This window comes from Canis aureus, chromosome X, assembly GCF_053574225.1.
Source record: "Canis aureus isolate CA01 chromosome X, VMU_Caureus_v.1.0, whole genome shotgun sequence".
NCBI lineage: Eukaryota > Metazoa > Chordata > Mammalia > Carnivora > Canidae > Canis > Canis aureus.
In genome coordinates, this window is record NC_135649.1 from 17,106,928 (window position 1) to 17,134,240 (window position 27,313).

At 43.7% G+C, this 27,313-nt stretch overlaps 1 protein-coding gene across 5 annotated transcripts in view; it reads right to left on the bottom strand.

Moving 5' to 3' along the window:
- The window catches only part of FHL1 (four and a half LIM domains 1), a 63,354-nt gene that overhangs the window by 11,142 nt on the left and 24,899 nt on the right, over positions 1–27,313 (bottom strand). For 2 of the 5 annotated variants that reach the window (XM_077889375.1, XM_077889369.1), the window contains exon 1: positions 1,979–2,135. The exons of the other annotated variants lie outside the window; for them this stretch is intronic. In XM_077889375.1, coding sequence (XP_077745501.1) covers positions 1,979–2,000 — 22 coding nt within the window. In that variant the 5' untranslated portion in view covers positions 2,001–2,135. Of the gene's footprint in view, positions 1–1,978; positions 2,136–27,313 lie in introns of those variants that run through there. 5 annotated transcript variants of the gene reach the window in all.

The window sequence follows — 27,313 nt, forward strand, 5'->3', positions numbered from 1 at the left end:
GTGTTCAATAACAAAAGTATAAAATCTTGTCCTTGGAATGTCCTCTGGGTATAGGGATGGTCACTAAAAATAGATCCTGATCCAATGATCTGAACCCTCTAATTTGTCCATAAAAAACTCATTTCAGGGCAACATACATTTTTTTTTGTGAGGCCTCCTCTCCCGTCTACTTTCACAGAGCTATAAACCTCTAATGCAATATAAAAAGCTAGCCCCTTGTTTTAAGAATCATAGAAGAGCTTTCAATAACCTAATTTGGTCACAGTTCTTGTTTCCAGATTTATAGAAGCAAGAATCATGTCCAGATTTGGTGCAAAGTAAAGCCAGAGGTTGGGTATATTGTAAATAGGTGACTTTTTAAATGTATTTCCCTATTCTGTCATTTAATCAAAATAAAATGGGGAGTTACTCTACCAGTTCACATGCTTGATCAAGGTCCATTGGAACAACTGGTGCAGGTGAATAGTTTGCCTGCACCCAGAGAATGTGTATGTTGGCTGATTACCACAATCTCAGGTATGCGGTACCATGTTTGTAAAATGGTTCCTGGGGGTATGGGAAAAACAGAGACAGCTCTTCAACATTTGGGAACAAGACAGACATTGCATATTAATTCATTAAAGCAGGGAATGCCATTGCAGTGCATTTGTTTTAAAACACCTGAGGATGGGGCACCTGGGTGGCTGGTTGAGCATCTGCCTTCGGCTCAGGACGTGATCCTAGGATGCTGGGATCGAGTCCCACATCGGGTTCCTCGCAGGGAGCCTGCTTCTCCCTCTGCCTATGTTTCTGCCTCTCTCTCTCTCTCATGAATAAATATAATCTTTAAAAAAATAAAATAAAACACCTGAGAGAAATTTCCAAAAGTACTTTCATTATTTAAATTTTGATGGGCAAAACGCCTGTGTGGCTCAGTGGTTGAACATCTGCCTTCAGCTCAGGTCATGATCTTGGGGGTCCTGGGATCAAGCTCCACATTGGGCTCTTTGCTCAGCAAGGAATCAATTTTTCCCTCTCCTGTGCTCTCTCCCTCCCCCTCTCTCAAGTAAATAAATAAAATCTTTTAAAAATATATTTTGATGAGCTGTTACAAAAATTTGAGAACTATTTTTCCAAAAGACTGCCACCCCAAATTACTTTGTCTGAAAGCTGGGAGACAGGCCAAAAGTGCCTGTTTCTGAGAGAGGGGACCGTTACTTAGGCAGAGGGCAAAAGAGCCACAATGACATTCCTGGCTCTGGAGGAGAGACAGGCAGCAGGGTGACTTCAGAGAGCCAGGCCTTCTGGGGAAGGTGGTCTGTTGTTCAGCCCTTCAGCCCCTGTCCTGGGGGTGTCTGGCTACAGCCCAAGGGCTTCCTTCATGCCAGCTTACAAAACAAAGAGACGACTCTCATGGAAATGATGGTCTAGTTTGCCCCCTTTTCGGATAAGATTCTGAAAATTTGCCCCTTTTTCGGATAAGAACAATTCCTAGCCGATGTGCCACATTGAGAGGATCATAGTTGCTTCTCTTTGGATGGACTTAACCTATCAGTCAGGGGAGGGAAGACGTGGTGAGTCATTATGGACTTTCTCCCTCAGGCTCCATATTTAGTTGACGTTTCCTAACATACCTTAAATTCAATTTAAAGCAGTCAAGGTGAACATCCATATCCTATAAATAACAAAGAACTGCTAACACATCCCCCTGCCCCAATAAAAATCTTCCCTCACACAATCTCTTGTCACTTCACAGGATGCCCTGAAAAATGTGAACTATAGTAGTAAGTTTAGATTTTTACAAAACAAGCCACCCAAACGGCCTCTTGTCTTTGCCACAGCAGCAGAAGGCAGGATGCAACACAGACGAGCTAGGAGTGACTTACTATTTCGACGAGCCCGAAATCATTTCGTCAAAAAGTTATCTTTGAGTAGGCTGGCGGATTCACTGCCCCAACAAAATCGTGCTCGATGCAAGATAAAGAACGTGAAGCTTTACCTGAGTGTCTATGGGAAGCCATGGCTCACAGACCAAGTTCAGGAGCAGCACCTAGATCCGTCTTCCTTTGACCCCAGCTGATACGGCTGTGGCTCATTTGTGAACATACATTTAAGGGGAAGTGGCTAACACAAAAATAACCAGGAGCAGATGGCCCACCCCTCCCCAGAGATCACAACCTTAATCCCACTAGAAAATTCTTAACCATTTTAGGTGATCCAAGGGAGAAGAATAGGACCCAGTAAAAATACCAAACACTACATATAAATACCTGTGGGGCTACTCACCATCCAAATTAGCTCCAGAGCCAGAGAGGCCACATAGAAAGTCATCCCTGTACCGGAATAAAATTTGGACTCGGCTCTGGCATAGCTTAACGCTGAGCCATCCTTATTAATCCACTTTATATGCCGAAATGGCTTGCACCGGGCCCTATGAAGACGTTTTTGTGCTGCTAATGATAGAAGTCACTGTAAGGGACAGAGTAGTGTCACCCAGTATAAGGAAAAGGCATTAGACGTGAGGAATACAGAGATATAGGGCTTCATCTACATCCTCCTTGCTATGGACCAGACCCCAACAGGACCCTGAAAGAGTGATTCTAGCCATACATCTCCTTAGTGTCAGATGACAGATGTACGTGTACATACCCGCTATTTACACAGGGAACATACTTTGCCCCACAAGTGAAATCTCCTGCTTTTTGGAGTTGGGCACAACAAAAGTCAAAATATGGATGAAAATGAAGAGGGCAACATAACATGTTGTAACAGCTGGAGGAGGGCCTGTAAGTCCCTCCATGACCCCGCGCCCGCTCCTTCTCTGGCTGCATCCTCATGCCCTTCACTCCAGCCTCACGCTGACCTCTTCACTGGCTTCTACATCCTGTAGACATGCCCCACTTCAGGCCCCAGCACGTGCTCCCCCAGCACAGTGCCTCTTGCGGGTACTCCTCTACTTCTTTCTGGGTTTTGCTCCCTGGACCACCCTATTGAAAACTGCAACCATGCTCCCTGTCCCCACTCTGTACTCGCTCCCCCAATTTATTTCCCACCATAACTATCTATTGAAAAATGACTGAAAAGAGTCAAAAAAGTGTTCACTGGGTCCCATATAAAACCAAAACAGAGTCCCACCTGGAACCCAGAAAGTGTCTTTGGCCACTGAATGTCAAGGAAGGCATCCGAGCTTCACTCAGGGGCAGGCCCCAGGATCAATACCTTATAGATACTGCCTTGTCTTGTGTATGTCACCGGTTTCAGCCCAATTCTGTACCTCCCCTAGTAGGCTGGGGACCGGGCCAGAAATGCTTCATGGATACATGGATGAATGACTTTTATAATTCTTATGCTCTTCAACTGTCTAATGAAAAAGTTATTCTTGGGGCACCTGAGTGGTGCAGTCGGTTAAGCATCTGACTTGGTTTTGGCTCAGGTCTTGATCTCATGGTTGTGAGACCGAACCCTGTGGCAGGCTCTCTGCTCAGCAAGGAGTCGTCTTCTCTCTTTCCCTCTGCCTCTGCCCCTTCCCCTCACTCACCTTCTCTCTCAAATAGATAAATACATCTTAACAAAAGAGAATGTACACAACAAGGGGGGAAGGGGTGGGGGAGAGGGAGAGACAGTCTCGAGTATCCTTCCGGCTGAGCACAGAGCCTGATGAGGGGCTAGATCTCATGACTCTGAGATCACAACCTGAGCCCAAACTAAAAGTTGAACGCTTAACGGACTATGCCACCCAGGTGCCCCTGAAAAAGTCATTCTAAAAGATGGCTGAGGGGTGCCTGGGTGGCTCAGTCGGTGAAGCATCTGACTTTGGCTCAGGTCATGATCCTGGGGTCCTGGGATTGAGCCCCAGATCGGGCTCCCTGCTCAGTGGGGAGCCTGTTTGTGTGCAGGCTGTCAAATAAATAAAATCTTTAAAAATAAATAAGAAAAATTTGAAAATTTTAAAAGAATCTAAAAAGTAAAAGATGACTGAAATTGTAACCTTTGGTTAGCTGGAAATGACAGAGCAACAAAAGCTAGGATGTCACAGGCAAATTTGTCCCATGTTGCGTCCAGGGCTCAGTCTGGGAAAAGGGGGGGGGGGTGACACTGTGCCTTCCAACCTGCCGCAGCCTCTTTCTCAGCGGCCCGACTAAATGCTAGAGGGGCTGGCCGGTTGGGATGCCACAGCACCCCTGAAATAAAGCTCCGTGTCTTGCACGGCAGAAATGTGGGGACTGTATGAGATGATTCACCTTGACCAACAGGAAACCAGATTTTAGCGAGGTGCCTTCTGAGGTGGAGCTTTCCCGAGATAAGTCAGTTCTGGCTTCAAGCCCTGCATCAGGGGGTATATTTTTTCAGCAAGTGCAGGGGCCCTGTTAGTGTTCCGAGCAGTCCCTACAGAATACAGACAGACAGCTGGACAGCCTCAGCAAGTTAGCAAACACACAAAAATCTATTTTGTCAAAACACAGGAGAAAACGCATAACTCAGAGAGCTGCTTTGCGACCCCAAATTAGTCAGTGGCCGAGGACAAGGTGCTGTGAGTGGGAGCCTGGCCCTGCAGCAGTGTGGTCATTCCACCTATTCCCCACTCCTGCCTCACTGCCCCTCCACCCCGTACATCACTCCCTCTTCCTGCCACACCCCACCTTCCTTCTCCAACCTCAGGAATTATGAACCCTGCCTGCTCGGTGTGTGTGTGTGTGGGGGGTCCCCCAGCGCCTGTGGCCTCGAGTTAGAATTGCAACTTTCACAAAACCAAGAGAAAGGCCCTCTGGTAAGGTGACAGACAATTCCTCCTAAGGAGGGCTGGTCACTGCCCTGCTGGGGGATCAGCAGTTCTAGACCCTGGCAGTTATTTAGCTCCAGGCTCCAGAATAGCCGCTGCTTTCGCTAGCATGCAAGCCAACTTCATTACACATGAACAGCATGATGTTTAATAATCTCCTTAATAACCACTGTAGTGTTTACAAAGCACCTTCCTTCATTTACTGTTGATGGGGCTGGCTACCGTGTGATGCACAAACCTCTCTGCAGTCTGAAGGCCTTTCCAGGCAGGTCTTTATTCTCTCGCACTCCATTGTGTGTCAGGATGATTTCTCAGTGGGTGTGAGGCATCAAAAGCCCTAAGCTTCCACTCGGATGTGGTACTCTGAGAACCACTCACTTCGGAGCTCATCTCTCTGGATGCTCTTGCCTTCCAACGACTCTGCAGTTAAGTTGTGACCTACTTTGAGGCTCCACCTGCAGATAATCCCATCCCCTCCCTTCATTTACTTTACAACGTAAACACTGAACAGATGTCCTACTATGTGACACAAGATATTATTCTGGTCACCGAGTGTACAATGCGGTCCTTTCTTCCAAGCTCATGGACATCAATGTGCGAATGAGCATCGGCAGGAGGTACACAGCTACCCCCGTAGATGTGAGGGGCATTGGGTCTTATCACAGGCACACATCTGCGTGTGGGCTCAGATAAGACTTGATGGATGTCAGGACATGTGACCTGGTCCCTGAAAGAATGGAAATGAGGGTCGTTGCAAGGAAAGGTGCAGTGAGAGCGAAGGCGGGGTACAGCCTCTTGGGGGCAGGGGTGCGGTGTCGGGAAGTGGTGGCACAGAAGCCTGGCGGGCAGGAGGCAGCAGGCCCTCAGAGGTCAGGGTTTGGAGCCATCGGGGCAACCAGGGGGAACCTAGGAGGCAGAGCTGGTGGAAGATGTCACTGGCTCACCCTCTTTAATGGGATGATCCGAGCCACCTGCTGAGATATGTGGGCCTGACTGTGTGGTTCCCGAGAGTCACATTTGTGGGCATTCCTGCACAGGCTCAACCCTGCACTCTTGACCTCACGAACGCCCAACATCCCAGGGTGGAGGGAGGGGATCGGACTTCCAAAGTTCAAAGTGGTATAACTTACAAGTCCAGCACGGCCAATTTGGGACCTGGGTGGCCCACACTGGCAGGAGGTTCCTCAGAATCTCATCTTGTAACCGGCTTGTAGGCACCCTCCTCCCTTACCTATTTTAGTGAGATAAAGCTATAGTTTTCCTTTTACCAAAGAAATTTCAAAATGGTTGAAAACTTCTTCAATCGGTGCCACTCGTCACAGCCAGAGGCAAGAGCCTGGCAACCAAGTGGAATGGACTCTGTGTCTACACCAGTGCTTTCATCCTCACCACTTCTCTCATCCCCATCGTTCTCCCCATGCCCATCGCTAATTAACACACTCTAAGGGGGTTTTCTTCCATATAACTCTGTCCGGTCACTAGGCCCTTGGCCAGCAATTTCACTGAGTGACTCTAACGGTGAGATTCAGGCACCTAGTCATGCACTATGATATGATGTGATTCCATGTTGGGCTCCCTGGAGTATCTCTTGTCCTGTGTGCTCTTGCCAGAAAAGGCCCAGTATGGCTTAAGCCATCTCATGTTCCTGTCAATCTTTAGGGTGGGAAGAGTACTTTTTCTGACAAGTCAAATTTTGCAAAGTCACTGTGCTGAAGTGTCACAATTCAGGGCATATGCATCAAGGAGTAAAATGAAGGTGCCACCCCCCCAGAACCACATGGGGGGTGACTTCATCCTGCAATATCCAAATGAAAGCAAACTCCCAGAACTGTGCCTCCCCAAAGGCTCCCTGAATTGCAGGGCCAAGGAAAAGGAGGCCTGGGAAAGGGGAAGGACTGCCACCAATGAGGTAAGCTACGGGCCCTGGAAGACCCTGTACTGAGCCAAGAACCTTGAAAAGGCTCATCACACAAGAGAAGACCTGTCCACCTCATGATTAACCAGGGCTTACACAGTTTCCTTGTAATACTCACTTGGAAATGAATTTATTCACTTTTAATTTTTTAAGATTTTATTTATTTGAGAGAGAGTGTGAGAGAACATAAGCAGTGAGGAGGGACAGAGGAAGAAGCAGACTCCCTGCTGAGTGGGGATCCTGACATGTGGCTGTATCCCAGGACTCTGGGATCATGCCCTGAGCCGAAGGCAGATGCCCAACTGACTGAGCCACCCAGGCGCCCCCGAGATGAAGAATTTAAACACGTGCTATGGCCTGCGCCATTTGATTTTTGCAAAGGTCATTCTATGATTAGGGAGTTTTTTTTAAAGATTTTATTTATTTATTCATAGAGACAGAGAGAGAGAGGCAGAGACACAGGCAGAGGGAGAAGCAGGCTCCATGCAGAGAGCCTGACATGGGACTCGATCCAGGGTCTCCAGGATCACGCCCTGGGCTGCAGGCGGCGCTAAACTGCTGCGCCACCGGGGCTACCCTGATTAGGGAGTTTTAAATGTCTCCTGCCCCCAGCATCTGCCACCTCCTAGACTCTTACCAAGATGTAGGAACAGTCCCAACTACAGCCTATAGATATTTTTATGGGTCTCTAACCAGAAAGCACCATCAGGACAACGCTATACAAATTATTTTCAAAGTAAGACACTATGATGACCTCAGATTAAAAAAAAATGAAGCAGTACTTAAAAGAGAAAATAAAGAGAAAAACATAGAAGCAAAGGAACAGAAATCAGAGTTTTAGAAGGAAATATGTAATGTGAATGTAGAATCTCAGATCAGATGAAAATAAATGTTTCATGAAACTGAGAAGCTAGTAGGGATAAATCTTTGTCATATTTTAGGTGTTAAAATTCTCTTCCAGTCTATTTCTACCACCCACTTGTGATATATCTGTTTTATTTCCATGTTGCCATGTGCCGTGACTCAAAACACCCTTTCAATCATGCTAAGTCCTGGCATTCACCAAGCCCACCTGTTATGGACATTTCAAGCCTCTGATAGATGCTCAAGGGCTAAACATTCTGTGACCCTAGTCTATAATTTACCCAGCTGATTAATATCTGTAACAGGAAAGGACAGGACCTTGAATAAGCTGCTAACTGGGATCGACTACCTTGACCAGAGGCGTCATGACAGTACCTCATGAACCCTGCCTCCTTATATGGCAGTTCACACTCTAACATGTAATCTGTTTTCATTTACCAAAAGACTGCAATTACCATACTACCTTATTATGCATTGGTGTGGCCCTGGAATTCAGGGCAAAGGTCAGACACCCTTGTGAGTGGCTCTGGGGGGTTTGGTCATGGGGCACAGAGTGGCAGTGGGAGCATAGGAGGAAGGAGATAACACGGGGTTCCAGGGGGTCACTCGGGAAGTCTACATTTCGGTAGTTAACAGGGTTGACAGAGAGGGCAACTCAGGTTTCTGGAGGGGTGAAAGGACATGAAAGGTGAAAGCCTCGCTTGGTCCCCACCTGTCGAGTTTCCCGAGGGCCATGATCCTTCTGCCTGAGTGGTGTCGTAATCTGGATTCGAAGCATACATTACAGGCAGACTCGGGAGGGTGGCGGGCCCCAGTGATCCATGTCTGAGAGAGCAAACATGAATGGCTTTCTGTGGAAAGAGCTATTCTGTTTGGAAGGTCAGGCCTTATGCCTTGAAAACACCACAGCAGGACCAGAGTAAAGGCCAGTGTGATCTTGCCGGTGCCCTGGCGTGACCTTACTGCCCCAAAGGGCAGCTTATTTTCTCTGTCAGTCTGTCCATGGTGAGGACAGAGGCTACAGGCGGGGTCTGTGCGAGATGCCACCTTCACAAAATGCCATAAAGACAGTGTTGGAAACCACCTTACATACCACCTGGCCCAGCCAACCCCCTTTGACAGACAGCAAAACTAAAGCCTTGAGATGGGACATGACCTGCCTCACTGCCTTATCAGCAGCTCCACATCTAGAACCCAAGCACCCAGAACCATGACGCCTCGACCCTTGCATATCAGACTGCTTCCAGCAAGGGTTCCTTACTCATGACACTGTAAAACTTGGGACAACAGTTTATGGCCCCTTGACTTCAGAGAGTCATCGGCAGAGGCTGGGTGTCTGGGTGATCGACCTCAAGACTCAGGGACAGATGTGTGATTTGCAGGTGAAACACCCTAGGGATCCTCTCATGCTGCAGCAAGAGTCTGGGCACAGACCAGACACTTTGGCTGAGGCGACTGGGAAGGAGCCTCTGATGACGGGCCAGGAGAGGGAAGGTCCAGGTCAATGGAGGGGCCAAGGGTCCACCTACAACAGCTGACGCTCAAGGAGCACAAGTGACCGCTTCCAAAGCTCTTGAAGGCAAGTGATGCGCTCCCATGCCAGGCAGCGGCTATGTGAACAGAATGACGGGAACACAGAGTTCGGCAAGCAGAACACGAGAAGGACTCTGCAGCTAGAATGGCAGAAGCCACCGAAGGTCACACACTTGGAAAGATCACATCCCCCTTGCCTCAAATCCCAACCTTTCTTGTTCCTTTTCAAGCAGTGTGATCATCAAGGCGAACAAACATGTGAATATGTACCAAGTAGATAAGCCCAGCCAGTCTCAGGTGTGGAGGAGGAAACCGGGAGCCAGGGCGAGGACTCTACCGCATTTGATGGAATGCAGATCAAATGGGTGTAGACAGGCCTATAACAATTTCTGAGGGCTTCTGCGCAAGATACTCAAATCTTAATTTTTGTGTGAGACTGCCTGAACAACCAACATCGTTCAAAGATAGACGGCATGGGATTGGCCCTGAGTTTAAGACAGGTGTATCTATTTTCTCAAGTTTCAAGGGAACAGTGTAATGGTTAAGGGGCACAGACTCCTGAGCCAGAACGTCTAGAATGAAATCCTGTCTGGACCACATACTGGTTGTGCACCAGAAAATTCTCCTTAACTTCTCTGTGATTCAGTTTGCTCCTCTGCAGAATGGGGATAACAGGGGCACCTGTGTTAATAGGGTTGTTGTAAGCACGATATATTGCTATTTATCCAATTATACTCTACAGGTGAGCATTCCTAGGTAGCAGATTCCCGCAAAAGAAAAATTTCTTTCTGAGTTTACCAGTTCACAGAGGACATGTGGAAAAGAGGTAGAGCCCAACTATAAGAGTTACGGGCATGAGTTGTCTCCACTAGGACAATTCTACATATCCTAGGGATTCAGAGGACTCAGCCTCTAGCAGCATGACAGCCCAGAAGACAGAGCTGCATGTCCTGCATGGACACAGACAGTTTAGGAACAGATGATGGACTCCTAGGGGGAAGAAGTTTGCTCTCTTGATCCTCTAGTGAAAATAAAAGACCTCCTAGGGTCTAGGTCACCTGCTCAGTCTTGGAACAGGGATGGATTTTCCCTATATCCCTCCAACCAAGTGAGGGCCCAGTGAACCCAATGGATGATTAGACGTTCCAACACAACAAATAAAGGCTGGCTTTGATGGGACTATTTAATGAGGCAGGCCACCATGGATCGCATCTCTGATTTTAAGTTGGCCTGTGGAGATCAACAATGAGAAGAGGCTACCTATACCATCAGAAACAGTAGCTCTGGCCATAACATAGGTTAGTTCTGTATATATTATGTGAGTTGATTCTGAATGAATGCCAAGGGCATGGATCTCAAAGACATATCTTTGGGGTGCCTGGGTGGCTTAGTTGGTTAAGCATTTAACTCTGGGTTTTGGGTGAAGTTGTGATCTCAGGGTCATAGGATTGAGCCCTGCATCAGGCTCCACACTCAGCAGGGAGTCTTTGGATTGTCTCCTTCCCACTCCACTCTCTCTCTCTCAAATAAATAAATAAAATATTTTAAAAGCCTTATCTTACTAGGCCACTCAGAGGAAGGGCTCAGCAGCTGACCCAAGGAAAGATGGTGTGTGGGGAAACTTGGCTTGAGTGAGCACAGGAGAAAAAGTGCAGACTGGTCCAAATGATTCTCTGAGGCTCCTTTCAAAGCTGTCACAACATCTCAATCCCACATACCGAAAGTCCTTTATATCCATCAGGGCTTCCCTCATCTGGGTTACCAACATTCCCCGATGAAATGAGATCACCAGCGAGTGTCAGTGAAAGTAGCTAAAGAGCAGGAAGTCCTCTGGTGTCATTAGTGACACTATGTGAAATATTTAACAATGCAAATATTTCTTAGGGGGGACATGTTAAGGAAGTCATTTATTGTTTTATTTTTTTAAGATTTTATTTATTCATGAGAGACACAGAGAGACAGAGGCACAGACAAGGCAGAGGGAGAAGCAGGCTCCATGCAGGAAGCCCGACGTGGGACTTGATCCTGGGCCTCCAGGATCACACCCTGGGCTGAAGGGGGTGCTAAACCACTGAGCCACCTGGGCTGCCCTCATCCATTGTTTTATATGTTCACATGGCTTCTTGAAGTTTCCATGTTCATGACTCTGCCAAGTTGCTTTCCATTTTATGTATTAAGATACGATTTATACACCATAAAACTGACTCTTGCAGAGTATACACTTTGGTGGTTTGTGGCATCTTCATAAAGTTGTGAAACCATCACCCTCATCTGATTCCAGAACATGTTTATCACCAAGAAAGACACCTTGAGGCCATCAGCAGTCACTCCCTATCCCTCCTTTCCTCCAGGCCCCTGGCATCCACTCTGCTACTTTCTGCTTATTCTAGACACTTCATACAAATGGGACCATACAATGTGTGTGACCTTTTGTGCCTGCCTTCTTTTAGATAAGCCTGCTCTTTTAAAGTTCCAGCCATGTTGTAACAGGTATAGTCATTCATTGTATTTTACTGCCGGATCGTATTCCATTGTGTGGATACACCACACCCTGTTTATTCACCCATTCATTGGCCCACAGGAGCTGTTTCTATTTTTTTGCTATTATGAATAATGCTGCCACTGAACATCCTTTTCTTTCTGTATGGATTTATTTTATTTTTTAAATATTATAATGCTTTTCTGAAAGGTACAAAAGAGTATATAGTGAAAAGTCTTCCTCTCCTGCCCATCCCCAGGCCCCTACTTCCCTCCCTCCATTAGTAAACAATGGTACCAGTGTCTTCTTTAGTTCCAGAGACACTGGGCCCAGGAAAAGAGGTAACTGTGTATGTTTTTCTTTGTCCCTTTTTAAAAACATAATGGTGATGTACTATACACACCCTTCTATACCTTGCCTTTTGGATTTAATACATTTTTGAGAATTTTGCGTGGTAGTGCATAAAGAGCTTCCTACTTTTATATAATGTACACTGGGTTCAAGTGTGTAGATACCCCCAATTCTCAGTCAGTTCCTCACTGGCAGACACTTTGATTCCAGGCTGTTATTACAAACAATGAACCAACTAATAAAACTCGTAAATTACTTCCATCAGATTGACTTCCTCTCATACCCAGCAGAGGTCGGATGCATGGAAGACTTGTGATTTTACAAGGGACTAGAGGGAGCAAGAGGGAAAACCATGAAAGGATCTCAAGTGGATTGGGTGGCACCCATCAAAGCTTACTGAAATGGCAGATTATTTTGGTCCGGGCAGAGAAGATGCTGTCTGGAAATCCCAAGCCAACTATGCTAAGGTTACCCTGAGTTAGTAAGCCACCCAGACAGGAAGTGGCTTGTGATTCCAAGTCTACTGCTCTTTGCACCAAACCATGATGCCTCGCCAGTGAATTACAAAACAAGAAACTGAGTCAAGCATTTATCCGGACAACATACATATATGCTCACACAGTGCCGCGCTGTGCTAGTTGAGTGGCTACTGAGGGTCTGCATCCCAGCACAGAGGAGGTGTTTAGTGTCCATTGAGTCTTTAGGCTGAAAAGCCATAAAGTACACATGGCATTTGGTTTTCAAATGTTCATGTTCTCCTCTTTATCTCTTTTTAAAAAGGAAAAGTGGTTGCTCAGCTGGGGGTTATAATGGAGTGACCTGAGCCAGGCACAAGCCCTTGGCGGATGATTAGACTGGGAACATGTCACTGGTGCATACCACTCCCACGGTGCCCAGCTCTGAGTCACAGGTCTGACCTTCACACTGCATGCTGGGAAAACAAAACACCATCCTCGTTCGTTACAGAAATCTGTCAGAGATTTTTCAACTCTGCAGCAGGGTTTTAAATGAACCCTCTGAGTACTTCTTTGAAGGAGAAGAGCAGCTCAATGTCTGGAGTCTCAAAAAAAGTCAGTCTTTTTAAATAAAAAAAAATTCAGTCTTTTCTGAAATGGGTGCTTGTTTTTCCAAAGTCACATAACTCACCCAGGCCAAGTGATGTGTATTCTACTTGTCACTGACTTACCAACCTAAGACCACACCTCCCCGCTGCTATGGCCAAATGGGAAAAAGAAATGTCACAGTACCACACTCCAATCTCACAGCACACACTTCCAAAGTGAACTTTTTGGGATTTCAGGAAAAAGGGCTGACATTTATAAATCAGCATAATATATGCAAATAGATGTAAGAAGTACACCTGCCAGCTATTTTTGTTAGATGTTAAAACAGGGATCCTCAGTCACACCACTGTGGCAACTCAGTGTGGCAAACCAGGAACATTATAAAAATTATAAAACCAAACTGATTTTCATTTGCTTCAAACTATCTACTCAATGGCAGAAAGCAATGCTGAGGCCCATATAAATGATCATAAATGATCGTATTGGTAAGGAAATGGGTGGAGAAGAGATTAATTCAGGAACTCAGCCAGTGCAAAGCCAATTACAAGTTAACTTTGTAAAAACAGAACAACAGTATAAAAGTGAAATGAATTTTAAGCTTCCATTTAATGAAAAGACCAGGGAGTGTTTTGTGACTTTACTGTTTTGTAACTCAAGGAACGAACAACAGACGTGGGATCAGAAATCCCAGAGAGAATCCTCGGCATCTTCTTTCCTCATCGATACGATGGGGACATTAATCCTAACCCATTAACCCTGTCTGGCTATTCCGATTGGATTGTGGTAGGAACCAAACTAAATTATCTGTGCCCTGGTACTGTACGAACCAAAAAGTAACATCGAAATGACAGATTTGTCAAAAGAAAAGAAAAATACGAACTTATATCAGGCTTTGGACCCAAGCAGGTAGTGTCTCCTCCTTTTTCAAGTGGATCTAAGTTCTCACAAGACTCACACCTTACGAGTGTCACAAAAAAACATACACCCATTGACCACGCATCATAAAATCTAGGAGCCAATTATCGAGGAAAGACTGCCGGCCTCTGTGACAGGGCTTCTCTTGCTTGTTAGCCAATGTTTCCCAGTATAGAGAATTTAGAAACTAGTCATATGGGTATTTCACTTTTTACTTAGGGTCTAGCTCTTTAATCCTCTTGTATTTTGTTACGATTTCATTCTCTGCAAAGACACAGGGAGCTGGGAACAAATGTATGATAGGCAAGCTCCACATAATCTTGGCCCTTTGCTTTGATCTACAAATGAAAGGCATACCCCTCTGCACATGTGTAGAGGGACAATTTTGGTTGCTTTAAGTCAGTGACATGGTTTACCCTCCCATCTCCACAAAGAGAGTAATTTGGAAAACACTCAACAAAAGAAAAAATTACCCCAAGGTTAGTTTGAAGACTTCTATCCTGGACAAAGTAAAGAAAACAAGGAGAACTTTTTATTTCTGTTGTGGAATGGGATGGAGGTTTAGAAACAACTTGAAGAAGTGAGTTAATCTCTTTGTGCCACAGCCAAGACAGGGTTTATTTCCTACTGTTATGATGGTAACTTAGAACACACAGGACAACAATATCAAATATCAATTCCCTCCAGAGCTGTAACTTTCTAAATGTAGTAAGTAGTAATTTGTCAAGATCATCATTCAACATACAAATAATTTCTACATAGTCATTTGAACCTCAATGCCACATTCTGTATCACATCCTCAAATGCCATCGGCTATAAACCAGGTACTGTTTTCGTGAAAGAAGGCTACAGGTGTTATACAGGGATAAACCGAGACATTAAAAAGATTAAGTGTCTTGCCTTAAGTGAGAGGGGCGAGGTCAAACCAAGAATAGAAACTCAAGTCCTATCACCTGTCCTAATCATAAATCTAGACAACTGTCCACCTTCCTGCTAGCAATAAGTACATAGTCTAATCAATTTTGATGTGTTTTTAAAAAAGATTTTATTTGAGAGAGAGGGAGAAAAAAACCCAAGCAACAGGGAGGGGCAGACGGGGAGGAAGAATCAGACTCCCTGCTGAGCAGGGAGCCCAATGTGGGGCTTGATCCCAGGACTCTGAGATCATGACCTGAGCCGAAGGCAGACGCTTAACTGACTGAGCCACCCAGGCACCCTCAATTTCGATGTGTTTTAAACATATATTTTGCAGGAAGAAAAATGTATCTTCTCAATGGATCTGTGGAAATATTTAATTAAGATGGTACTACACACGTGAGCCACAGGACATAATGTACTTGTACACAGAGCAACCCTTTTCAAAAATTAAACTTGACTCATGATAGTAGCTAAATGTTAATGAAGTGTTCAAAGGCTAGGGCTGTAACAAAAACTAGATAGGGTTGTAACCTGTTCTGTTACACCACAGACAGTTCATTAGCTACATGATGGGTGTTTATGCCACCAGCAGCAAACAGGCCCGTCACATTCTGAGGTCAAATAGCAAAGTCAGTGGTAGAGAGGAATATGAACCTCTGTGACTTAATGGTCTCTTCTGAGACCAAAGTACACATGTTGTTCTATGGTGCCAATGAGTTGTCATGGGTTTCGAAGGGTAGTATGCCCTACCCATAACTCTTCGAGGAGCTTGGTCAAATTCTCACAACTCCCTATGCATCATTTGGTCCTATTTGTGGTCTACTGACACATTTTCAAAGCATTTAACCACTCAGTTCTCCGCCCACATCTCACACCTACTCCCTGCCCCATCGATCTTCTATCCTAACTTTTCTTTGTTCTTCTACACTAACTTTTCTTGGAAGGTCAGAGATGAGGAACACAGCAGTTGGAACTGAAGTGGAAGCTACAGGATTAGCCCCTGTGGGGAGTGGGAAAAGCTGCTTGGAAATGCTTTTAAGGATCTGCCAGCTAACGCAAGAGTGCAAGTGAAGACTTCCAGAAGAAAATATACCCAGCCAACCCCCTGGACCAAGGGAGAGTGTTTGGACATGATTCTGGGGATTGAGAATAAAGGGAACGACAACCCAGCTTTGCAAGAATGTAGAGTGCTTTCCGTACAAATAGGGGCAAAAGCCATACAATCAAATCTTTCATCTCCATCCTGGTCTCACTGCTCCAATTGTAACAAGAATGTTTTTTTAATAATTTGCACTTAACACCTTGACACCAGGGCTTGGGATCAGATCCAGCGTAGACCAATTTGGTCTTTGGTTAACTGCCTCTCTCTGCTTTCCAAATAAAATATATTTTGTTGGAGGGACCAACACTTGCTGTTTATAACATTTTTAAAGATGATCCTGCCTCTCTATAAGAAGTGGAAGTTATCTGGCTCCTGTCTCAACAATGAAAACAAAATTTACAGGGATAACCCCCCCTCCTCTTTATTAGGGGTCAGTGATGTCTGAGTCACGAGAAAGTTCAGATTTAAAAATACACCAGTATTCTTTTCCAACACCATGCCAGAATTCCAGAAAATCTGTTACTTTTAAAATAAGTCTTCTAAAATTTTCCCCAGTAAAACTGAGCATTTATTTTACATCTTTCATAGGACTCTATGCCAATTTAATGCACATTTGTGTAGTGTTCAAAAAGCCAGACTCCAAGTGTGTAAATTATATAAAGCTACTTAACTGGTGAAATATACTGCATTGACTTTGAAATGCATCCAGAAAGAATATGAATTTACGGATAGACAGAGGGATGGGTAGATATGGTGATCAAACAAACACAGTAAAATGTCAATGGTAGATTCTAGATGATGGGTATGTAGGTGTGCACCACAACAATCACTTCAACTTTGGAAATCTTCATCAAAAGATGTTAGGGGAGAATAAAATATAGAGAAGCAAACATTTTAAAACACAGCTGCAACCACACACAGGCAGGTGCTGGCTTCCAAAAGGTACTTTAGACTACAAGCACAGAATGTGCTACAATCCAGAATGAGTGGACTAAAGTTACTACCGTAGCCTCCATCTGAAGGAAATCTGCCAAAGTCATTGTAAAGCTTTTTGGGCATAATTCAAGAAGCCCTGAACATCTCCTAATGAATGGAAATATTCCACATGTACATCTCCAGACTTGGGTTTAAGCTAGAAGGTTCCCCAATCCACTCGCATGGCCCCAACCAAGGGATGACACAGGAGCCAGCCTTCAGTCACTTAACTACCTTTCCCCTTTTATGGCCATTGCAAGTTGAAAGCATATACTCATCTGTTTCCAGATTCCTAAAGGTACTGGAAAAAAAAATCTAAATATAACAGATGGCTAAGCACTCATGGTAATTGGAAACCAAACTGTAACTTCAGCTTTCTCGGGCCAATGCCTTAACACCATGGCTTTAGTGGAATGGTCTTGCTGAAGACCTTTTGTCTTTATTCCCGTAACAGAAATATTACCTTGGCTTTGATGGATGACAGATAGGTGTTATCCAAAATTTTATTTTAGGTTGACATGAATAACCTTTACTTATTTTTAAGTCAATCCTTAAGTGTTCTCCAGTATGTTAAAATCTACTACAAAGTACCACTGAATATGTCTGTTGCTTTTTGTTTGTTTTTTTTTTAATAGTTCAATACACCTTGAAAAGTATAATTCCAACATTGGTGAAACCTCTCAACATCTTTATGAATTCTAGGGTTCCATGGAATATAATATGAAAACCATTGGAATAGACAAACACCCATCAGGCACTTGGCTGACTCAATTGCCAAAGCATACGACTCTTGACCTCAAGGTTGTGAGTGACCTCCACATTGGGCATAGAGACTACTTAAAAATAAAATCTTGGAAAAACATAGAACAGAAAGACCTTGTACTTGTATCATTAGGGTTTATGAAATCCATGGCCTCCTGAGTCATATACATGGCCACTGAGCCTTCCTTAGACTGTGTAAGTGGTAGCACACTGCTCACTTCCTGGTAATGAACCTCTTTCTCCTTCCCTTGTCAGACCTAGCTCTAACCTTTTGCCCCACTCTCCTCAACCCCAATTCTCCAGTTTTCCCTCATATAAAGGAGACCCACAACTCTATGTCCTCGGCTAGCATTCCACATCTCATAAATACAAATAATGTGACTGTGTAATGTGGGGGAGAGGGGGCAGTGATATGTACATGTTTGTATGCTCACTATAGTGAGAAAACAAACAGAGACACCTAAGTCTGAAAAGGGAGCTTATTTCACATTCAGCTTACCATCTCTTCTTAGGCTTCGCCAACACAAATGCCAGAACCTTAAAAATCTGAAAGCAGGGCAGCCCAGGTGGCTCAGCAGTTTAAGCGACGCCTTCAGCCCAGGGCCTGATCCTGGAGACCCAGGATCGAGTCCCACATCAGGCTCCCTGCATGGAGCCTGCTTCTCCCTCTGCCTGCGTCTCTGCCTCTCTCCCTGTCTCTCATGAATAAATAAATACATAAATCTTAAAAAAATCTGAAAGCAGCTCTAAGAAGGTCAAAACTGAAACCACATAATGACATGCACACTGAAGTGTTCAGGGGTGAAGTATATGGATGCTGGTGGTTTACTCTGAAATGCATACAAAAATGAAGATAGCCTAATGCATGGAAGAATATGTCAAACAGCACACAAAGTGAAATGTTAAATTGTAGAATCTGGGTAGTGGGCATAAAAACATCTCCTTCAACTTTGGCTTCCACTTTTCTGCCTATTTGAAGCACTGCATACCAAAATTTCGGAAACAATGGTGCCATGCTATAATGAGGTAGGAGGGACTGTTCTATTTGAGAATCTGCTCCAGTGACATCAGGAATACTGGTATCAGAGGAACAGGAAGTCAAACAACGATCCTGGGGCAATCCCCAGTGATAACATGGTCATGCTCTCTATGGCTTCTAATTCGTGAAGAGCCTTCATTCAATTAACTGTTTCTCTAGTGACTGCTTGCAAAGCCTCTAAGCACTGAATCACAGACGACACAGAGGACGTCAGAGAAAACATCAGTATTGCCACTGCAAAGGAGCTTCCAGTCTCCTGGGGAAAGCAGAGGACAGCTTTGCCCCCTCACTCCCAGGGGGATCCATTCCAAGGATCCCCTGTGGATGCCTGAAGTCACTGACAATACCGATCACAATGCAGTGTTCTTTCCTGGATGGACACAGCTTTGATAAAGTTTCATTTGTAAATTAGGCAAAGTAAGAGATGAACAAGAACCAATAGTAAACTACTAATAAAATAGACCGATTATAACAATATACTGTCATAAAGGTTACGTGAATGTGGTCTGTAGTGCACTCTTCCTCTGTGTGCTGCTGATGTGAGGTCAAATGCCTCTGCGTTGAGATGAAGCAAGGCGAAGGGCAGAGACAACACCATGATGGGGCATCAGGCTACTTCTGGCCTTCTGATGCTATGTCAGGAGGAGGACCACCTGCTTTTAGGCCATGGCTGATTGTAGATAACAGAAACCCCAGAAAGCGAAACCACAGGTAATGGGGAACTACCGTACTAGATGGCAGCCCCAGTCAAATCCTTGACCCTCTTTGTGCCTTCAATAGTCCCAGTAACAAAAAGGGAAAACACCCAGGAGGGGATCAAGGGAGTTGGACAAGGTCCCACGTAAAGTCAAATGCCTCTATGGGTACATAAAGAAAGGGCTAAAATGATGAAACACACTGTACTGTCTCTGGGTTCAAACCTCTCATGTGACCCCAATGCCAAGAGTGGAACTCACCATCTTCAATTCGTGAGCATTTGAACAACCTCAGTGAGGAGAAGACACTATCAATTATGAATCCCCTACCACATGTCCACTGACAACTGTGTACACAAACCCATCACCAGAATCCACAGAAAAAGCTCCACTGGTTCCGGAAAAGAAACACTGGGTATATCTTAAGTAAATTACTATTTCATAGCCCTGAAGAATGTATAAAAGTGATCCTACCATATACACATATCACATGGTTTAAGAGATGGCCACGGACTCCCTAAGGAGCACTACTTTACTCCTTAGGGGAAGAAGTGTTACAGGAACTAACTCTTTACCTGCTACCTGGATATCCCTCACCAAGATATGCTATATGAACCATGAAGCTCATCTGGCTCACCAAGTAGGAGAGTGAGGCAGCTATTCTAAATACATTTTTGGAGTTCATCCTTTTTAGCTAAATTGATTTGATGCCTAGCGTGGTTTAAACAAAAGTGGAAAATTAACAATGAAAGAAATAATAAAATAAATTATGACTAGTATTAGCATGGTTCTCCATGCTGGGCTTTCATCATGTAAGGTTTATAGGATAAGAATGATGGTGACAGTGATAATGAGGAGGATAAAAGTGCTACTCTTTCTCAATAGCATTATCAAGGGTTTCAGCCTTCAGGGTTTGAGGTCTGCGAAGCTTTAACCTCAGCTGTGCTTATTGTACTAACCATGATAAAATGTACATGATTGAGCTGTGACCTTAATTTAAGAAGTTCCAAACCTAGGATTTAGTGACTATCCAACTTCATCTCCCAAGTATGGATCTCTTTACAGGCGAGCATCTGTTGTTGGCTTCTCAAGTCTTTGTCCTATTAATAGATGAGTTGATGATAGAGAAAGTCTTAAAACAACTTCCACATCCATGGCGTTTTAGAACGTTAAAAAATCTTAATAAAAACATAAGTATTCACAAGTTTCTATGTGGCTTGAACCGAATTTGATGACAGATCTGAACCCTAATATTTCATTTAGGAATAAGGATGCAACACACGTCTGATGCCTCCCACCTCAGCCTATATGCAATGCTTGTTAGTCACTGATGGGCTGCTTTGCTTTGGTCTTAAAGAGAATTCACGTACATGAGTTTGTTCCTAGAGAAGATGAAGACTTGCAAACAGGTGAATTCTCCATGAGAAGCCTGTGTAAGGCAGTATACACAAGCCTTAAATAAAGTTAAGCACTCTGACAGGATTACAGATAAATCATTAGGCTTCCTAAAACTAGAGTGTCCTTCTAAATCTCAAAGCATCCTATGGGAAAGGATCAAAAGTTTTAATGGGTCACCTTAACCAACTTTAGTCCAATATTGTTTGACACCAGCTACCGTGGTGGTCAGATACCTCATGCCTTCATTTCACATCAAATGGATACAAATGGAATGCTAGACTTGAATTTCAGTGTCCAAATCTGGCTTCTTTCATGGGAATCCTTGTCAAACCCAACCTTTCTTATGGACTTCTGTTAAATATGCTTAAACTCTGAAATATGGTTTAAACATGCATACACGTACTTTTTAAAACATAAAAAATGTGTCACATCCAACCCATATTCCTTCCCGTTGGTTTACTATTCTTACACATGGTTCTCTTATAAAACGTTCTTACAGACCACTCATTCCCATTAACTACATAATACTTTATTTCAATGAAAAGAAAATGATTTCCTGGGGCCATCAGTAATGTTGTGTGTATGTGCGGGTTTCTCCAGAAGACTCCTCAGCTTTCTTTCCGAGTGCTAGATGAACTCTAATTAAAGACGGCCAAAGAATTCAAGGCTCTGGAGGATTCCACTTTTCAAGAGTCCCGAGAGGACCCTTCCTCTAAGTGAGGCAGTTTCTCTCCCCCAGCGAAAATGAATTCCTTCTATGTCGGAGGCTGGGAAAGCTAGGCCATGTACAAGAGGTCAAAATTAAGTCCATTAAATCCCAGTGCCGGACTTAGTCACCATAGAGACAGGGGAGATAAATAAACCAGTAACCTTAACAAATGGGTTGCACCTTTGCCAGACAGATCTCTGACTTACCATTATTTTTACTTAAGTATCTCTCCGTCCAAACATAACTAACAAGGAAGACTACAAAACCAAACAGAACTGGGCCTGAAAGAAACAGGAATGCTCATACAGGCAAAGGGCAGGCAGAGAGTCAAGAGCTAACCACCTCCCCCCCCCTCAGTAATGTGCTCTCTGTTCCCCTTGAACGATGATTGCAACATGAAGCTCCAGAGGCAATGACATATGGGGAAAATATGTGGCGCTCAGGCCAGAGGAAACCATGTCAGAAAAGAAAAACAGACATGAAGTAACTGACCTAATTAAAGGCGAAAAGTATACTTACAGCAGGGAAACAAGTATATCTGACACATGAAAAAGAGCTGGAGGGGAGGAGATGCTGTACAAAGGCTCAGGACAAGAGAAGAGATTTTGGTTACCTGGTTAAATGCCACCAGAAGATGAAATTGGCATTGCCCTGGCATTATGGCTCCACAAGGCACTACCTGAGTGTGCATAGTGCCTTCAGACAGAGAGGTTCATCCCTGGCCACTACTACATGTTATGGAAAACCTTGGGGACAAAGATTGTTTGTCATGTGGGATGCCACAATGCCTTTCTATCAACCACAGAACACAGATGAAAAATGGGAAAAGAGGGATCCCTGGGTGGCGCAGCGGTTTAGCGCCTGCCTTTGGCCCAGGGCGCGGTCCTGGAGACCCAGGATCAAATCCCACGTCGGGCTCCCGGTGCATGGAGCCTGCTTCTCCCTCTGCCTGTGTCTCTGCCTCTCTCTCTCTCTCTGTGACTATCATAAACAAATAAAAAAAATTTAAAAAAAATGGGAAAAGAGAAGAAAAAAGGGAGCTCAGGATAATGGAACCAAGGAGCAAGCAGGAACTAGAACCAAGGAATAAGTAGAAACTCTAACATCTGGTCTAAGCTCCAGGCTGGAGTCCTTGTCACGTCTCATCGTCTCATAGTCATTTACTCAACACCAACCACTGGTGACATGAAGGTGAGGCGGTAAAAGCCGAAGGTCTCAATCCCTGAGTGAGCCACAGACTTCTGGTACAATGTACAATCCACAGGACCATAATATAGTTTAAAACCTCCAAGGAAGTGTTACATCTAGCTCTTGTCCACATGCACACCGCACTTGACAAGGCTGTCATCACAGCACATAAACAATTTTGCATTGTGCATTTTTTGGCAAGGCCATATTATACAATTCTTTCATCTGGTCTGCAAGCATCAAGATGATAATTGTGAGCAGATTCATGGAATTCCACCACATAGATATATCATAATTACATAACCAAGAATCTTTCTAGAGTACACAAAGCACTTTTCTAATGTTGGACACACTTAAATTCTTTCTAACTTATTGTCCATGCAAATTCCACCATGATAAATACCTGTAACATATACCTTTTATTTTCTTCTCTTAGAACAATTTGTTTCTTAGAAAACATTTCCCAAAATAGGATTACTGGGTCAAGTGGTACCAATCTTTGTGACTTTGGCCATAAATTGCCAAATACTGTTCCAAAAGGCTCATTTCCAATTTACAGTGCTACCAGCAGTGAAGAAGGATTTCTCAATTTCAAGGTAACCAGCCATATTAGTACTAGGCTTCCTTTCCTGTCAACTTAATTAGATGAAAAATATACCTACCTTCTTTATGTCTGAATATGCTTTATCTTTGCATACCAATGGGGCTGAACATTTTTCCATGCGTTTATTCACTTTGTGATATAACGTGCACATCTTTTACCCTTCTTTTTTTTTTTTTTTTTTTTTTTTTATTTACGATAGTCACACTCAGAGAGAGAGAGAGAGAGGCAGAGACACAGGCAGAGAGAGAAGCAGGCTCCATGCACTGGGAGCCCGACGTGGGATTCGATCCCGGGTCTCCAGGATCGCGCCCTGGGCCAAAGGCAGGCGCCAAACCGCTGCGCCACCCAGGGATCCCTCTTTTACCCTTCTACCTACTGGAGAATACATTCAGCCAACAGCTAGGCTGCATCTACCATACTCCAGGCAAGCACCAGGCTTTACAACTATATGAGCTCTGTGCATAATATGGAAATTAATTATCTTATCAAATGCATCACAAACTTTTCCTGGTATGTTTTCATTATTTTTGCCCTGATGCTACTGAGGTTTAATTAACAAAAATTGTACACACTGAAGGTAAGCAACATAATGATTTGACATGCATATACACTGTGAGCTGATTACCACAATCAACTTAGTTAACATATCTACCATCTCAGAGTTCTCGCTTTTTGTGAGTGGAAAGAACACTGAAGATCAACTCTCTCAGAAAATTTTTATATATTGGGAGTCTGTTGATACTCTACCTTTCTATTTCTATCATTTTATAGCTTACAAGGCTATCATTTATCCAGGGACTTGAGAATTGTCCTATTTTCTGTGGTCTTATTTATAAGTTTTCTCAGCGTCTCATAAATATATTCTTCTATAATTACAAAACTAATAGCCCTCATTCCTACTTTACAATTCTCGAGCTTTAACATATGTAGCTGTTGGGCAGCCCCGGTGGCGTAGCGGTTTAGCACTGCCTGCAGCCTAGGGTGTGATCCTGGGGACCCAGGATTGAGTCCCACGTCAGGCTTCCTGCATGGAGCCTGCTTCTCCCTCTGTCTGTGTCTCTGCCCCTCTGTCTGTGTGTCTCTATGAATAAATAAAAAAATCTTTTAAAAAAAAACATGTGTAGCTGTTTTACTCTAAGTACTTCATTTAAAGCAAGTTTTATTTTTTATTTTTTTAACATTTTATTTATTTATTCATGAGAGACAGAGAGGATAGAGAGAGGCAGAGACACAGACAGAGGGAGAAGCAGGCTCCATGCAGGGAGCCCGACGCGGGACTCAATCCCAGGTCTCCAGGATCACACACTGGACCGAAGGTGGCGCCAAACCGCTGAACCACCCGGGCTGCCCTAAAGCAAGTTTTAAAATTAAAATTAAATTTATCTTTTCAATGGCTATGTTGCATTAAAAACAATTGGCTTTTGCAATGCCGGGGTTGCTCAGTCAGTTAAGCATCCAGCTCAATTTCAGCTAGGGTAGTGATCGCAGCACTGGAAGATCAAGCCCCACATCAAGCCCTGTGTCAGGCTCCACACTCAGCAGGGAGTCTACTTGGGATTCTGTCCCTCTCTTCTGCCCCTCCTCATCTCAAATAAATAAATAAATAAATAAATAAATAAATAAATAAATAAATAAAAATAAATCAACCAACCAACCAACCAACCAACTTTCTAAACTTACCCTACTGGTAGACGTGAACTAGATAGAAGTGAACTCAGGTTTACCTATTGACCACAAATAGCCTGCCTAAGATCTGCTTCTCTTTCTTGGGCCAAAGAAAAAGATATGTAGAAACATCAGTGCATGACTGCTTTTTCTTAGAACTGCTTTAGGGTTGAGTCCCCTTGCTACTCAAAGGGACATGGGTCCTCAGACTAGCAGTGATATAATTCAGCCCTTATTGCACTTGTGCAATCTCAGGCCCAACACCAGACCTCCTGTGTTAGAAGCCACACATGAAAGTTTGAGAAAAGCTGGGGTAAAGACCACAGGAATCCTCCAAACTCTGTTGATGCTCCTTCTCTTAATCAGAAACCATCAGAAGGTAGCTCTTTCCTCAAATGTTTAGCCTCAACCCTTTTTCTGGAAACGATCTCTACACCCAACATGGGGCTCAGACTCATCCAAGATCAAGAGTCCCATGCTCTACTGACTGAACCAGCCAGGCACTCCAAACTTCAACCCTCTTAATGCACATACTTAAGTTAAAATGAGTATCATCCAACATCATATACCTGAAAATGAAAAGCCAGTACTTTGAGAGAAAGGATAGCTCTAAGACTGTAGCCTCAATTTCTATATACCTGAGGGTGAAAACTCACATGCCTTTAAGAGGCAAGCAGGTCTTAAAAATGAGCAAAACATTCAGATAATGGCCACCAACCCCTGTCCTTAGAGAGTGGTGAGGTCTCTGACAAAATTCAGAGTTCGTGCTCCATCTGAAGACACAGCAGCTACTTGGCTCTTCAGCTGAGTGTTGCCCAACAGGAATGCAGGCTCAATGTTGCCAGATCTTCTGATATTTCAAGAGAAGCTGCAAGTCTGGGTTTTTAAAACATGTGAAATCTCTCAATTTTTAAATGCTGGCAATTCACTTAAAATTTTAAAAGAACACCTCTGTGTGCCAGATTCAGCCCACCAGTTTGAGACCTTGGCTCTAGACTGATGATTTCCAAATTCTTTAAGCTTGTGTAACCCATCTGTGCTGATTTTCATGCTTACTTGTTAGTGTACCAAGAAGAGAGGTCACATCAATATAAATGGTACAAACCAAATCACTATGACTACTATATTTTAAATTTTTGTTTTGTGAATATTACAAACTGCCAAATCAATAATGAGAGTGACCATATGTCAGTGATACAAATATTTCCTAGATGTGAAATACATGTTTAATTCATTAACAATGTTGTCACTACTACAGAAACAAACACAGAATACCCAGCAGATGGGTGTGTTAAGAATTATGTTGGGTTTGGGGCACCTGGCTGGCTCAGTCAGAGGAGTGTGTGACTCTTGATCTCTAGGTTGTGAGTTCAAGCCCCACGCTGGGTGTAGAGATGACTCGAATAAATGAGTGAATGAATAAATAAATAAAAACTTTAAAAAAAGAATTATGTTGGGTTTAAGTTTTTGTTCCAAGTTAATTACATAATTAAAAGGTGGCCAAGTGAAATAATTTCAAGTTCTTGAATGATAAAGTTTACCTGTGATAAATGCTGTAATAAACCTAAGTTAGTATTCATTATCATTTAGAAAATAAAATATCCTCCTGTGAAAGCCACTAAGTACATTTTCTAAACTGTTCAACTGTTCCAAGCAAACTTAAAAAAATAGAGTACGAAATACATAATTTACATTTGCTTTCATTTTGTAGGCATGTGGGTTCCAGGCTCAGCTGTATCCCCAGGACTATGCTCGCATACTTCATTATTTTCACATGCCTAGCCAGAGGTTGGCATAAATCACAGGCTCAAAGAGCAGACTGGCGACAGGGACTTTGAACTGCGCCCCTGAACCCATCTGAGCCTACTCAATGCTGGGTAATCTAATTAAAAAAGGAAAATCAATTTTTGGCTTCCCCATCTGCAAATAGGAAAAGCAACTAGGGATGCCCTTCCTACACTTAAAGGGTATCAGACCAAAATGTATTATTCTTTTTCTTTGGCCCACGCCTACATTTCTGGCCTAATACATAGTAGGGCTGGATAAATGAAGGACGGTCACAAGATACAGCTGCATCGTGACCGCGGCATGGCTTCATGTCAAGCCTATAGACTCCCACTACAGAGAAACTGCATTCAACACATTCCATTGAGTCACCTGAAAAACTCACTGCTCTCAAAGGAAACCTACGGGTGCTAAGTTGAGGTTAAATTAAAGATGTCACTGGGGTGGTTTAATATCACAAAACCACTTGAAGTATGTACTCAAACACCTCCAATGCAAATGGATCATTCTGAGAATATACATCGCTTCTACAGAAGCTTCCTCCTGATGAAGTGTGTAAGAGTTGTAGACTGGCCACCAAGTCGATGGGATAG